The sequence below is a fragment of the Denticeps clupeoides genome, chromosome 8, assembly GCF_900700375.1.
Source record: "Denticeps clupeoides chromosome 8, fDenClu1.1, whole genome shotgun sequence".
NCBI lineage: Eukaryota > Metazoa > Chordata > Actinopteri > Clupeiformes > Denticipitidae > Denticeps > Denticeps clupeoides.
In genome coordinates this window covers 3678510-3694425 of record NC_041714.1, presented here as the reverse complement: position 1 = coordinate 3694425, position 15916 = coordinate 3678510, and the positions used below count along the sequence as shown (strand labels likewise).

At 42.0% G+C, this 15916-nt stretch overlaps 1 protein-coding gene across 4 annotated transcripts in view; it reads left to right on the top strand.

Moving 5' to 3' along the window:
* Positions 1-15916, top strand: part of abhd12 (abhydrolase domain containing 12, lysophospholipase) — a 16845-nt gene extending 929 nt beyond the window's left edge. For 2 of the 4 annotated variants that reach the window (XM_028988697.1, XM_028988696.1), the window contains exons 2-13: positions 7497-7618; positions 9622-9727; positions 10431-10550; positions 10708-10738; positions 10949-10994; positions 11078-11207; positions 11674-11711; positions 11991-12070; positions 12144-12226; positions 12681-12759; positions 12834-12961; positions 13059-15916. In XM_028988697.1, coding sequence (XP_028844530.1) covers positions 7507-7618; positions 9622-9727; positions 10431-10550; positions 10708-10738; positions 10949-10994; positions 11078-11207; positions 11674-11711; positions 11991-12070; positions 12144-12226; positions 12681-12759; positions 12834-12961; positions 13059-13092 — 987 coding nt within the window. In that variant the 5' untranslated portion in view covers positions 7497-7506 and the 3' untranslated portion in view covers positions 13093-15916. Of the gene's footprint in view, positions 1-338; positions 860-7496; positions 7619-9621; positions 9728-10430; positions 10551-10707; positions 10739-10948; positions 10995-11077; positions 11208-11673; positions 11712-11990; positions 12071-12143; positions 12227-12405; positions 12553-12680; positions 12760-12833; positions 12962-13058 lie in introns of those variants that run through there. The other 2 variants (XM_028988694.1, XM_028988698.1) reach the window with 2 other exon arrangements.

Genomic DNA, 15916 nt, shown 5'->3' with positions numbered 1-15916 from the left:
CATTTATAAACGGTGATTAATTAGCAGTCTGCAGGAAGTAGTTAGCATGTAGGCGTATACTATATGGGAAAGCGATCAAAACATTAACCGAGGTTTCCCTGTTCCCTATTAAGTGAGCGATCAAGTGAACTCTTGGACGTTTCGTACACAGTGTTAGATTTTTTTGTTTTATTAGCTGCTTCATTTGTTGGTAGGACGGCGTAGCCAGGTCGTGGCAAAATGTTCCGTTCCGAGCAGCGTCCAGAGGCCGCACCGAATATTTTATTTTTTATTTCGTCGGCCGAGCTCTTTCTCGTTCACCCGGACTCTTTCAAGGATTCCACATTTCGACATGAAACACTCGGACCCGGCGACCGTGCCGCAGAACGAGCCTGATTGGCCGTAGCCGCGCTCTGGCGACGGGCCCGGATTGGCCGCGGCGCTGTGAGCCGTGCGGTGATTGGTCGTGGCCAGGTGCGCGCTGATTGGCCGCGCCGGTAACCTCGGGGAAAGGTCGGTATGATCAGCTGGTCTCTGCAGGCGCCGGACTCCTGAAAACGATGTAGCTGAAGTGCAGATCTGCGAGCCGCGCTGGAATCAAACACGTTTTTTAATCGGTTTAATTTTTTTTATTTTAAATTTTTTTACCCATTGGCTCGCTACCGGCAGCCGACCCAGACTAGTTCACCCAGCCGCCGCTCGTTCCTCTTCCCGAAGTTGGTCGTTTCGCAATCGCAGGGATGCGAAAGCGCAATAACTCGCTCGGCGCGGACACGCTGTTGGACGGCGGCGCCGCCGGCCTCAAGTGCTGCCCCGGCCGCGGAGAGGGCAGAGCCGGCTCCGCAGGTCCCGACAAGGCGATGGGCAGGTCCTTCAGAAGGTGAGGCTCCCCCACAAAAATACCAAACTTTTCTGCTCGGATCAGAATGACGCGCTTTCATCCCGCTCGTGGGGTTCACGTGAACGTGCTTAACCTGCCGGTGGAGGTGCCACTCGGGCCGGGGTGGCCGGTCGGCGGACAGACGCTGTAATGCGTCCGACGGGGCGGCTTTATATAAAGCCAATTAAGTCCATTTATAGCCCCTGTGCTGGTGCGGCGGCGGCTTGCTCCCCCTTCTCTTCCACTCGGGCCCAGACAGATTATCTGCGCTTAGTTTCCTTGGGGGGGTTAAGAAAAGTGGAGTAATATGTCGAGGTTTAATTTGTGTGTGTGTGTGTATTTTTTTTTTTTTTTTTAATTGGTTTTCGGTCTATATTTTAATTTAGCAGAATCTCCCCAGAGAGCCAAGTGTTCTTACTGTTTTGTCTATTACTTTATACGGGCTAAATTAATTACTAGGGACAGGGACTAAGATCATTTGTAATGACACCACATTCACCGCTGTTTTCGTCTGACCCTTTTCCATTGTGTGGGACCTACTTTTTAAAAGCAATTATTATCGTTCTGCGTTGCAAAGTGCATTGTACCACACCACAGTAACCATCTTATTTGGACTGCAAACACCATTGTAGAAATAAAGCAGGCAAGTCGGTGCTAGTTTGTTGCCCGATTTGGAACAATTAAGCACATTTTTTCGATTGAATAATATTTCAAGGGCACGCAGAAAGCAAATTGTGTCTTTGACACCTGATAAAGCCTGCAATGACACACTTGTAATATCCATCAGAGGCGTATTGACCACATATTGAGTAACAATGTCCTTTGGTCAGCTAAGGTTTCACAATGCCTGACCTTTCCCTCATCATTAAACATGACCGTCATGTGATCGCAGAGAAAGGCCGTCATTTCTCAAACCTATAATGCAAACGTGCAGCTTGTACGATGTAACACAATTCATTTTTGAGAATGAATAAGGCGACCGGCCTGGTCATGGGTAATGAAGTCTGATTGAACTGATTCGGGGAGATTCTGGAAAATACACATTGGCAAAATGATTATAAATACAACCAATCCAAGTTCTGGGTGAAAATGAAACCAGAATACTAAAAAACTCCATTCTGTAATATTTGACCATTTACTTTTCCTGATATTTAAGATGGGTACTCAGATAATGTGGAACATTTCAATATATTTAAAACAAAACTCACATTTGAAACATGATTACTATGAATATTAATTATTAATAATTACTATTAATAATTAGAAAATTGTACTAATTTCAATGAAATTCAAAGCAAATTATTATCATAATCCAGACATTCAAAGTTCAGTTTCTATATGTTATATTGAATAGTGCATCAGGCTTAATTAAAATATTCATGCAAAACACCACATTTTAACTCTTAGTTCTGGCTATCATATATTAAACTTAACAGCAGCTTTTAAAGTGTAGGTTTTAGACCAGTGACGTTGTCCTGTGCATCTTGTCCCGTGCATCACACCATCTTGGTCATTTTAGTTGCATATATTGATATTGCATAAAAACAATTTTTTTGAAGTGTTGCACACTTTTGACACCCATTATACATTGATATTTGGTGCAATAGTTTTATCTGAATGCCTGTAGAGTTTACAGAATTTTATTGTGGACAAGACTATTAACAAGACGTAGTTTTCTGTGTCCCGTGCATCACATGGCAAATTTTCAAACTGCTTGCATGGCTTTTCTCATACATTTTTATTGAGCTTCCGAGTAGAAAAGCATGACAAGTGCTACATACATGTCACACTTGTTCATAATTCTGACAACCAGTTATGAGGATAAAGTAATCAAAATGTCCCATGCATCATGTAGAGCATTGTCCACCAGCAGAGAAAGTCACCATTAGATGTTAGGAGGACATGACCCGTTGAAGACAAGAAGGCCCAGCCATCCAGCTGAAATCCTATACAGCAGTAGGTATATTGTTCTTCATTTGCAAGTAACTAAACCTTTTCTGGAGCATTGAGAGTGGAGCACTGCCTGTCTCACCCCATCTAACCGGTCCTCTAACACGAATGGACATAACATTTAAAACCGAGATTACCGTGCTGTCACTTCTTTAAACTCAGAAATGACAGTCGACTTCCTGGAAACATTCCCTGTGCTCGCCTCCCTGTCACCTTCCTGTCTTTTCTGTTTATCCAGTGGTTGTCATCTTAGCGATGGAGCTGACGTGGAGGTCGCTGTGAATTCTAAATCTCTTAGTCTAACGTCTCGTCTGTAAAACATTAGAACCCCTTGACAGTGTGTTGAACCAAGAAAAATTGTATAAATTATTGGACCTCGTTGCCATTAATCAGGGACTTTTTTTCCCCTCTATAATGATGGTTTTAACCTATATCAGCTGCAGTTACATAATTACCAGTGAGAGCTTTCAAGGAGATTGATTTTCCTCCACAGAAAAAAGCACCTCCCGGAGCTTCGCTTCTGTCACTACAGGTTAGTGGAGACCTGATTAGTGGGCTCTGCGTCCGCATGAACTTAACATGTTTCCCTGAAGTGAGCTGCTGGGATTTATTCTTTTACGGAACACTCGGGACCTCCTGGCAACACCTCCTGCACCAAACTAATACCAAACTCAGTTTTTATCTACTGTATACACGCGTCCACGAGGACGACAGGGCCGTGCCCACAAAGTGACACACAATCACTTTAACTGGATAATCACTTTCAGTATTTTCAGATTTCAACACAGTGACAAACACAATTCTTGGATTTGAAGACTCATTGAAACAGCATTCCTATGAAAAGCTCATTTTCCTTTATGATCTTCATATGGATGGGGTATGGTGAAATCAACCAAACATTTTCATTCTGCAAGACTAGATGAAAGAACGTTGGCTCTTATAAATGTTTCGATTCAGAAATGGATTCTCAGTCAATTTTGTCTGCTTTTGGGGAAAAACATTTAGCATGTAATACAACAGACCAGGATTTGCAAAACATCTATTATGAAAATGTGTTCTATGCTTTGTTTTCTTGCTATGGACGGCAGGGATTTGGTTTTGGTTTTGTGTTTTATGAACATTTCTGGAATGTACTGATGTACTCAGGTTAAGTGTGTAGAGTTTACTGTTGTTGCAATCGTCCGTGATCGTTGTAAACGCTGCAGGATCAGCATTACGCCCTGCCGCATAACAAACAGAGATTATTAATCGCACTTCTAGTGTTTGCTTTGAATCAGCGTCTAGTTTGGCCGCTCCGAGAACGTTGAATTGCTGCCCTTTGATTGGCCGCGTCATAGCTGGGCTTTGCAGTGAAGCTGGTGCTTCAGCAGCATGCAGCGTTGTGTGGGTGTGCGGCGCCTGTGACTGTGGTACAGTTTTAGTAACAAGCCTCTTGCTGAACACAAGAAAGCGCGCCCCTGTAGCACACGGGGGGTTTCAAACTGGGACCAGATCACGGCTTGGGCTTTATGTTTATATAAGGAAGTAGTTCAGAATCAAATATTGGCAGAACCTACATATAAGAGTCGTTTTTCAGTTGTGGTCTTCCAAAAGTAATTTATGTTTAATTAAATTAAATAATTTTTAAAAAATTCTTACAGAATACAGTATATATGTGAGCAGTTTGGAATTGACACCCAATAAACAGTATCATTAAGCAATATCTATCTTGTTTTTCTTAAAATATTCTAGAGGGCAGTAACATTTATATAGTGAACCATGATTTTATATCACAAATTCATAATGTTGGACTAAAGCTTAATTTTTTAAGAGATTACATACCAATAAAAGGTCCAAGAGAAGTAAAATACCAATTGAACGGTACATGCCTGCAGAACCAGCAGGCTGTCTGTGATCCCGCTCCAAGGCTCCGCCCGTTCCCTGTTGTCAGGGTGCGTTAGCTCCCCTGCCCTGATTGCACCCAATCTGGCATCCTGTCTCAAGGTTATGGGCAGTTCAGAGTATCCTTGGGAAGGCACGGGTGGGAAAGGGGGTGCCAGAAGTGACTTTTGACAGAATTATCTGGTTATTTATTTATTTGTTTGGAAGCTAGATGGAGAAGGATGGTCGTTGTCCAGCCTTCTCCTTCCCAGCCTCTCTCCATGGCCCATTATCCCTTTTTGTATAGTCGCATACTGATGAAACGACATGCCAATGTTTGGCCACTCAAATCTATTTTGGTTGCCTCGCACCCCAAAGGTTGTGCATTTGAATCCCAGCTCGGACCTTGTGTGTGCAGAGTTTGCATGTTCTCCCCGTGTTGGCGCAGGTTTGCACAGCCTTCTATGATCACCAAGCAGGAGATGGCTTCACGTTTCAAAAAGAAATGTTTTTTGAAGAAGCTGTTTGTTGGATTTCCAGAAAGGCAGATGAACCTCCCCCAATTCAGGAAGAGCTTCAGGAAGATGTTTCAAAATGCAGAGTGGCGGTGCACTATTCTACTATGGTGGAATCAGCAGAAGAAACCCATTATAAGTTTGTCCGATGCATTTTGCGAACCGGTGAAGTTAACCCAGAACACCAAGTGTGATGTAGGCTGCTAGAGGAGGAACTCTGTACCCAGTCAATCGTTTAATTTTCCACTGAATTAATTTACAATGATTCCTTGGACGATGGTGAACGTGCCAATGAAAGCAAATCTAATTTTCACCAGATTTAATTCCATTATGTCCGGATTATCTGGCACGAGGCACAAATTTGACCTTTTTTAAGATGCATTGTCATTAATGTATCTGATGCCTACAGGAATAAGTTTGCCCATCGGTGATCCTACATGGCACGTCCATACGGGTGTAAGTGGAGGTGTGTCAGGAGGTCTGTGTGGCCTGGCTAAACGCAATGGCCGCAGGGGTGTTAAACACGCAGCTACTGTTTACTGCTGGAGTGTTCACGCCGGGATAATCGTGCTTGACGTGCCCGTCTCTCCCTCCTGATGTAGGTATGATGTCGGACGGCGATGGTGATGTCCTGCAGATGTTCAGGTTTCGCCGCCTGCCGCCAACACAATATGGCGCATGGCTCGTCGTTTCAGTTGCCGTCGGAACAATTAGCCTGCTCCCCGCTAAGCCCCTAGGCTTCCCTGCCTTCCCATGGACCACCATCTGTCAATAGTGGAAGGCCACACCTGCTGCCGTCCACCTCATCCTCAGCAGGTGCTTCCTTTGTTCCCGGTTCACTAGCTCTGAACATGAACACTCTCACCCACCAGGCTCGGAGAAGCCCGAGGGTGGACGATCAGGTTATTCCAGAAGCTACCATGACTACATTGATGTGTGTTGTTATCATGACTAACCTGAGGAACCTGGTCTCCGAGGAGCACATGTCTCTACCTGGAAGCCTTTCAAGTTCACTACAGACTTTAGTGATGTTGGCATCATTTATTGAAAGCATTGAGCGATGAGGAAAAATCAAGACGCCTAATGAGTATGAGTGCGGAGGTTAAATAGGACAAGGACATTTTCGACATGTAGAGGAGATTGGGAACAGAAACCGCTTTACCGGATTCTGTCTAGGCCCGCAGAGGCCAGTGTCTGTTTTTAACATTCCGCTCATCTGTGCCCCGGCACGGCTGCCGCTCCCTTTCGTCCATTCTCTCAGGCCCGGCCTGGGTCGGGCTGCCTGCAGAGCCTAAACAGTTTCTCTCAGCCGTGCTGAATTATTCACGGGTGCTGGGGGACGAGGTCTCAAAATGGTGTCACATCTCTGCATATTTTCTATATGCGTGACTGTATAATTCTGATGATGCGTTATGTATCAGTGTGTTCCATCACGACTTTTAGGTTGTAAGTAGTCAAGAAAAGTTTGGACTCCTGTAGGAAATGGTAGTATTAGTTGGGAAAAAAAGCTTTTTTTTTTTTTTTCACTTTTGGGTAACCTGATCTTTTCTTTTAAACATTTCAAGTTATTCATTGGACTTTCAATAAGAAACAGGAAAACTATGTTCTGAAATTTTTGACCGGTTGTGTGTGTCACATATATGTATAAAATATTTGTGACACACCTCCAGTGATGAACATGCAGCCTGTGGCCCTGGGGGCCATATGACCCGTCTCCTGACTGACTCCCCAGCCACATCGTCACGACACATCAGAGCTCACAGCACCACGGGGACAGAGAGGTCAATGGGAGACCCAGAAAAACACGATAGCGAGACATCGCGGCCGTCTGCAGAACTCGCCGGAGGAGGAGAGGCCGCTGGCCTCATGCCCCCTCAGCTCAACGTGACATTTGGAAGACTCCAAGCTATGTTGTACATGAACTCACTACATGGCTCACTACATCACAGGATAACTGTAGCCTGTGTGGGTCTAGTTTCATCGCTCTCTCCACCCTCTCCAAGGGGTGAGCCGCTGCATTTCCATGCATTGGCAATCGGTTGTCTAGTCTTGTTTTCGGCTGCTGCGTGTCTTCCGTCTTTTTCTCAATCCGTTTTTTATTAATTGAATTGATTTTTTGCATCATAACATTGCATAAACCTTTGGACACAGCATTGCATACACAGTTGTCAATTTTGTCATAATTGTACAGCCCTTGTCTGTGTTTTTATTCTGCAAGTCTGTTTGAATGCTGCACCACTGCGTTAACGGAAGCCACACAAAATCGTCTGTTCGGCGGTTCTTTTGTTGACCAAGATGCTCTTATGTTTCAGACGAGGGCTTATGTGGAAGCTGAGGAGGATCTTCATGTGGCTCTTCGGTGTCTACATTGCCATTCCCTTTCTCATCAAACTCTGCCCTTCCATTCAGGCAAAACTAGTCTTTTTAAATTTTGGTGAGTACAGGTTGGAATATATTTATTTAATCTTACAAATATTTGTATAATCTCAGGCTTTTAGCACACACTGATGATAAAAAAATGACAATTTCTGGTATGTTTTGCATCGAAAGCGATGCGTACTAAGTTTCTATTTGACACTCCAAGCATCACTTGGGCCATAAAATACAGGCATATTGCCTCTTTTCGGCTTATTCCATTAGGGGTCAGACACGGCTGATCAACTGGTCTGGTTGTCCACACAAAATTTGGCAGAAGTTTTACGCCCATCTAGCTGGGCACTGAAATACATGGTCACATGCGTCCCCAGTGGCTGGGTTAATGGAATACAGGCACGATTTGTTCACTGTTATTTCAGTCGATTTTATGTTCCTAATGCACATTTACTAACTTACTTCTAATTTAACGAAAGATCAGATGTGATGGTCTCGGCAACTCTGATTCAGCATGGCTTTTAAAAAAAGTATATTCCTTTTCTTTCTTCTGCATCTCCTGTAATCAACTCGTAATCATCTTTTATGCATCTTCCCTGGTAACCAGCACTACTTCTCTCATCTGGAAGTGTTGTCTTGTAACCAATTCATGTTTGATGTTTTTCAGCTTACTGAGAAAATACTGAGCTAAAACTCAATCATGGGCAAGGTCCTGTGCTGCCAATATCTGCACATATTTCAAGATGTTCCTCCATGGAAAAATACAGCAGCACAAACCGTGGAGAAAATGAGGGCTGATATATTTTGAGCTATAGGAGGCAATAAGTAGTGACCGGATACATTTAGGACATTTTCATAATTATTCTAGTTAAGGTATTGGTGGAGCTTGTGTGAATGTTTTCTATCAGTATTGTCATCTGTAATTTTTTTTTTTCTTTTTCCTAAATTAGTCACCTTGTCCCTGGTTACCATGGTCACAAACCATTATAATAGAATCCTCAAGGTTAATTAGTAATACCCTTTTTTCTTACTCCTTTGATGAGCCTGCCAAATGTAGATTAATGTGTCAGATTCTTCAGCAAATGTGTATATCTTTTTTTTAATTGTCATTAATTGATGCAGATCTATGCCACAAATTTAGAAATGTTTGAATCATGTCAAATTCTTATTTGAATATAGTCGAATGCAGCACTGCTGCAAGTTCCATCTTAAAAATAGACTCTGACAGAGATGTCATTGCTGCTTTTTGCTGAGTGTGACTTCTGTCTGGGCTGGAGCGCACGCGTCCTCTTATCAAGTGACCCTGAAATGAAGCCCTGCATGGAACGGCAGACGGAAGTTTTGTGTGGTGTGCTGGATATTCCATCTGCCAGGTTCGGAATGGCTAAACCCTTTCCACCTGATATTCTCAGTGGGTCGTGCAACACTAGCACCCACGGCGTACACTGTTACCATTAAAACTTTGTCAGCAGTTTCTCCTCTCCTTTATTGTATTACAGGGCTTTGCATTTTATAGCCTGGCAGCCAATTTGCCCATGATTAAATTTAGGTATAGATTTTTTTTTTTCCCCCCAACATTGATTATTGCTGCAAATATGTAATAGGTGTGTCTCAATATTATCATGAGCAAAAAAAATATTTGTCAGCAAATCAACAATAACTGCATAGAGTACTATATACACAGGATGTCAACAGTTTGTGTATATGTGCAATTGGATAAAAATAATCAGAATTTTGTAGTTCTTTTAAAACGATGTCTTATATAACCTAGATTTGTCTTGAGGTCTTTGATTGACCCATCACACAGTTTATCCTAAAACGCTTGGAATGGCTGCATTTTCAGATTTGTCAGCAGGGTCTTTTCTTGGTTACCTTTGTTGGCAGTTGCATGGTCCAATATATATCGGAGGAAGTGAAAACGTTGCTTTCTGTCTGTGCGGATGTCTGTGGCTTGTGACTGTCATGTGGGGGAAATGGAAAGCGATGACAATCTGGGAACATATACCAACAGTAATAATAATGATAACAGTTTCACTTTTATAATCTTGCTCTGCGTCCCTTCCCCAGTGCGAGTGCCCTATTTTATTGACCTGAAGAAGCCCCAGGATCAGGGGCTGAACCACACCTACAACTTCTACCTTCAACCGGAGGAGGGGATCAACATTGGTGTGTGGTAAGCAGGTTTGGCACTCCGAGCATTGTGTGGATAAAGGAGCATTTTTATAGGTGTGAAAAAGTCCTCAGGGGTAAAACACATGGACACATACTTCTGGCCCAGAGTGCATGTGTGTGTATGAGAGCGAGAGAGGGGAGGGAAGGACATGGTGCCCCCTCCCCCAGTCCCCCAGTCCCCCTAGGTCTACACTGTGAGTCCTTGATAGTGAGAAGGTCAGGCTGGGCCTTTGGGATTGTAGAGAATAGACTGATAAAATGCTCTGTAAGCTGCCTCTCCCTGATTTATGAGCTTGAAGATGGAGATGGACAGTGAAGAATTAATCAGGCTAATTCAGATGTGCACATTTACATTTTTTTTTCGAATGGAGCAACACCACTGCTGCGGTCATGGATTTTAAGAGTGAATCATAATGAACTAATTGAAAAATGTGTAATTAATTTGTCATTTTTTAAGTTTGTACTCTTTACTTGTACATAAATGTCTGATAGGCTTGCAGCAGCTTTGACCTAGATATTCAGGTTAAGCAAATATGTCATGACTCATTGGTGACCATTCCTTACACCTCTTTTTTATGTTATCTTGCTGTACTTTTATAGTGACAATTTATCTACCCATCGATCTGTACTTTGCTGCTTTTATTTAATTCTGTCTCATTTCACAGTTGCAGTTGTGAGCGTCTGTGTCTCGCTCTGTCCCCCAGGCACACTGTCCCTTCTCAGCTGTGGAAGGAAGCACAGGGGAAGAACCAGGAGTGGTATGAGCGCACGTTACAGTCCGCCCATCCTGTCATGCTCTACCTGCATGGCAATGCAGGGACCAGGTACCTCCCAAACCACATTCCCAAAGCATTTCACTTGTTCTTTACTGTTATTTCATTTTAGGAATCTAAGCAAAATAAATATTTAGCCATTAGACTCCTCTTTCTAAATAGTTTTTCATATTCTTGAATGGAAAAGTGATTTTGCTGTACTCAACAGGGGAGGGGACCATCGAGTTCAGCTTTATAAGGTATATATTTATTTTATTACACAATTCTGATATTTTACACTTTTTAATGCAGTAGATAATATAATAGAGCACTTTTATGCCATTTAGTTATTTATTTTATTTTTTTTTTAGCTTGCTTTAGGTTGACCTTTCCAAAATGCTTAAAATTGTCAATTTTATTGTTATCTCAATTGGTGTTCTTAATTATTGATCGCTTTGTCTGTCTACCAGGTTCTTAGTTCATTAGGCTACCATGTAGTCACATTTGATTATAGAGGTAAGGCACGTGAGAGCTTCGTTTGGTTAATATGATCCACATTAACAGGGCAGAGGTCACTGACACATGACTTGTGTGCCCAGGTTGGGGCGACTCTGAAGGAAGTCCGTCAGAGAGGGGAATGACGGCCGATGCTCATTTCCTCTATCAGTGGGTGAAGCAGAAGATTGCGAAGAAGCCCCTGTATATCTGGGGCCACTCACTGGGGACTGGGTGAGTCTCGCTATATCTGTCAGGTGGTTTTATTGTTGGGGCTGACCGTAAGTGTGTAAGCAGGAGTTGACTCCCATCAGCTATTGCTCCTTTCAAGCTCCTTTCAAGCTCCGCCCTTAACAAGATTGTAGAGTAGCCTCCATAGATCTGACCCTGGGGATTTCAGTCTTCATTACTTGACTAATTGTATTGATGTTTCATTGTTCATATGTTTATTCAACCATTTGTTCTTTGCAATTCTCCAGTGCTGCAGTGAAATCACAATATTATCACCATATAGATAAAATATAAATAATGCTTTACAGCTGTGATAGGGGTTATTCATGTGTGTGTGTGTGTGTGTGTGTGTGTGTGTGTGTGTGTGTGTGTGTAGGTAAAAAATATTTTACTCCACCCAGCTGAATTGTTGAGTTATGATTAATGTTCGTGTTTTTGTTTTTTTCATTTAATGTTTTGTCCTCCCCAGCGTTGCTACGAACCTGGTCCGACATCTGTGTGACAGAGGTAAGCACGTACTCGTCATCTTAGGGCCCTTGTGTCACACAGCTCCTTCCTCCCTCGCCTCTAGCACTGTGGCCTCTGCTGCCCAGCGGTTGTAGCTCCACCTGCCAGAGCGAACAGCGAAGCAGTTTTGGTGAATCAGCAGAAAGCTCCCTTTGCCAGGCATGATAAAGTGCTCTAGCGTAGGCTTCCACGTGACCGATGTTCCTGTGGCCCAGAGTAAAACCTACGTGGAAAGCTTCAAATGTTTTCTGTTGCATTTTGTCTCTCTCAATTTTGCAGGGACTCCACCAGACGCCTTGATTTTAGAGTCTCCTTTCACGAATATTCGAGAAGAGGCCAAAAGCCACCCTTTCTCAATGGTTAGTGTTCAGTTTAAACAAAAATGGTTGTCTATTACATTTTCAGATTATGACAGAGTGCGTTTCCTTTAAGGTCTACAGATACCTGCCTGGCTTTGACTGGTTCTTTCTGGATGCCATAACAGCAAATGACATCCAGTTTGCCAGTGATGAAAAGTAAGTTACTTTCAGTTTCATCCGTCAGCACTTCACTGCATTGCATTAGTCAGTGTTAGCAGTTTCTGTGCACATTTAGCTCTTCAGAGCTCAGTTTTAGAGTGTTCTATGTAAATCTGTAGAGCATTTGTGCTTGGTGAGAAGGTTTGGCTCACTATCTATCACTATCACTATTCCAGTTCATCCTGAAGCTGTTTGATTGGCCAGAACTTTGCATGGTCCAGTTAAGTTCTTCCACACTGAACTAATCCAACCAGGTCTTTATGGAACTTGACCTGCTGATAAAAAAAAAAAAAACTGATACAGCACAAATTCCCAAATAAATTCGAATAATTATTTTTTAAACCCCCTTATTTTGAGCATTTTTTATAAAGTGGCCAGTACTTAGATTTTTAATGCAATTAGTGTTTATTATCGCAGTAGACTTTTTTTTTTTTTTCCTTTTACCCACCAGTGTTAACCACATATCGTGTCCACTACTCATCCTGCATGCGGAGGATGACACAGTTGTGCCCTTTCACCTGGGGAAGAAGGTACAGTGTTCAATCATGCATTCAGTGCATACCTGCGTATGAAAGTTCTGCAGGTCACTCCTCTGCCTCCACAGCTATACAACATGGCAGCCCAGTCCAAGAGCCTGAACGGCCATAAGGTGCAGTTTGTCCCCTTTCCAGTCACCCTTGGCTACAGGCACAAGTTCATCTACAGGAGCCCTGAACTGCCACAGATTCTGAGGTAGAACCGGCCTGCCTGTTTTCTGTTTTAATGATTTCAATATAATTATTGATAGACTGGCCTGTCCTGCTGACTTGGTTTTCTTTTCTTTTCCCAGCGACTTCATTGGCACAACGCATCCCCACGTGTAGCTCAAAAGCTCCTACTTATCACACTCCCATTTACTCCCAGAAATCATCCGCATGCACGGATGTGTACAGACCACATCTCAGACCCACGTATTGAACACAGATACATGCGAGCATGGACCGAAGCTGAAACCGAACTATTCCATTTATGTTTGCATTCCTTTAACTGCGGAGTCTTTGCTATAAAGAAAAAGACTGAGAGGAACACAGAAAGCATGTAACTCCATTAATCGAGGAGATTGACTCATGACCATGACACTGCCTTTCAGATGCAGGCTGAAAAGGGCAGCTTGAGCACAAAGTGTGCAACAACATGCACTAAATTCCCCAGCCGCACCATAGTGGTGATGATGCTGTATACAGAGATTGAAGGTATGAGGGATGGATGAAGGTCAGAATCCAGAGGCTGGGATCATACACTGAATAGGGCATTTTAAAGTGACAGTAAGCCAGTTTTTGCAGACCTGGGCGTGAGCCAGTAGAAGGTCTTTCACCTCTGTCATCTCTCATGTCATGCATCTTCTGGAGTTCCAACTTTGGTTATACTGAAAGGTGAATAGAAAACTGAAATCTTTTTTTAGGTTAGTTTAGATTTTATCTTATTTTTTGTTGCTTAAATTCCAGATTCCTTTAGGTTGTTTTGAAAAAATTTTGGGCTTGTCTGTCAGCATCATGTAATTAATGGCAAGAGACCATATAAAATCCTCCAAGGGTGGGATCCAGTAACAAAGAACACCGTTATTATTGGCTGATTTGACAGGCCATCCCAAAAACTTGAACCCACACTGGATCAGGCTTTCCATTGCTCTGTACATGAAGGCTGTTAAAAGTCAAGAAAAGTCTCAATAATTAATTACATGATTCATCTCTCAAAAGCCAAAAAAACTAAAGAAACTGCCAAAGGACCTGAACTGTACTGGCTACGAAAAAGGTTATAGGTCAAAGCCCATTTATGCAAAATTCCTGATGTGCAATTAATGTCTTCTTGTATCTTTGTATTGAGTGAAGTAAAGGTGTCGGGCAGCACTGGTCATTACTACTGCCGTTTGGCTTAGGTGTCACCACCGAACATGCCAAGGTGAGGGGTGGGGTTTTGGAGGTGACTGCTGGTTTAACAGGTTCTGTTCTCTTTTTTTTTTCCCCCCACCACCCTGGGGCGCAGCATGAAGTCATTCAGCGTTTTCTATGACCTGACATTTATTGCGGGGTGTGGTGATGGCTGTTTCAACGTCATGGGAAAAATTCCTAAGTAGGATTTGGAGTGTCTGTTGTTCATTAGGTGCGTCTGTGGGTGGACAGTTTTTTTTTTTTTTTTTTTGAGACGCAGGATGTCAGCTTTGAAAAGCAGAGTGCGCTTACTTCAATTATCACAGGATGTTTTCAATAAAAGAAAAATCATGTATTTAATGGTTTCTTTTGACCACTGTGTACCTGTCTGTTGTCCATTGACCCGATTGGCCTGTCCTGCTTTACTGACTCTGTCTCGCTCATAGGCGCTTCGTGTACTCTGTGGAGCATCTCTTTTGATTTGATGAGTTCTGTTTTTTTAAATAATCTAATTATTTTTGTTCAACTTGGCCAGTTCGTCCATATTTAGTTTTATTTAAATTTTCATTATCATTACCTGAACTATTTAATTGCAGTTTTGTGAAACCTGAAAATGTGTTATTCTGCCTTTTTTTAAATTGTATTCTACAAATTATTATAAACCACACAGATTATGATTTTTCTTTGCTGTGGTGAGAGGCAATTTTGCTTACTTTGAGTTTTGCATGTAAATGTTCATAATGAGTAATTGCCATGGTTTGGAGTGGTGATTTTTTTTTTTTTTTTGCTGAATTGCTGTCATCATAACTATGTTACAGGGTGTGTGCACTTGGTGAGACATTCCCAATTTTATGTATTTATTTATTTTTTTGGTGCTTCAGTTTTATTGCACACATTGTGGAATGTAGCCTGCAAAATGTATTTTATTTTTATTTTTGGGGACCATTTCCACAAAAGAAAGAAGTTTACCGACTGTAAAGATCGTGACCTTATGTGAACCATAAATTTATGAATCTGCAATACAGTGGCATGGACAGCCAAAGCAATATGACCAGTGGGAGGTGGGAGGGCTCTTTTAATGTAGTAAAATTTTAAAATTAATTTTTAATCCAATTTTAATCTCTAACCCTGATCCACACTCACTTTTGAGATGACGTGTAGATGATATGCATGCTTGATCGATTAGCTCTTAGCTAGGCAGCCAGGGAAAGGGGAGAATAATGCATGAATTCATAGTCCCATTTAGGGGATGTTTTCTTGGGGCAGGAGGTTTTTTTTTGTGGGGGGATGTTATGCATTTGAGGTTAACACAGACCATAGGACAATTAAAATAGGAAATAATGCCCAAACGTTGCAGTCTGGTAAATCTTTAAAGAGTCATTCTATGAACTTGATAAACCGACAATCTGTGCAGCATTTGCAGCTAATTATATTAATATTTAAACATATACACACATTCATTTGATATATGTTGGGTAAAGTCTAAACTCCAATACTTTTTACGTGGTGCAGAAGAAGAGGAATAATGAGGTAGACATGAGCATCAGATTTTTTCCCAGATTTTTTTTTTTTTAAGACATATCCCCAAAACACTTCACACTCCTAATGATGTCATTTTCTAAAGATCAGAAACTGCCCTCTTCTTTTTACAGATGGTCTGTTTTGCTATTATCTAAGTGGTTTACAACACTTTTAAGCTGCTAAACCTAACTGGATAGACATGACTGTAATGTAAAATATGTTTTGTTTTTAAATAATAAAGTACATTTTATTTGACTGA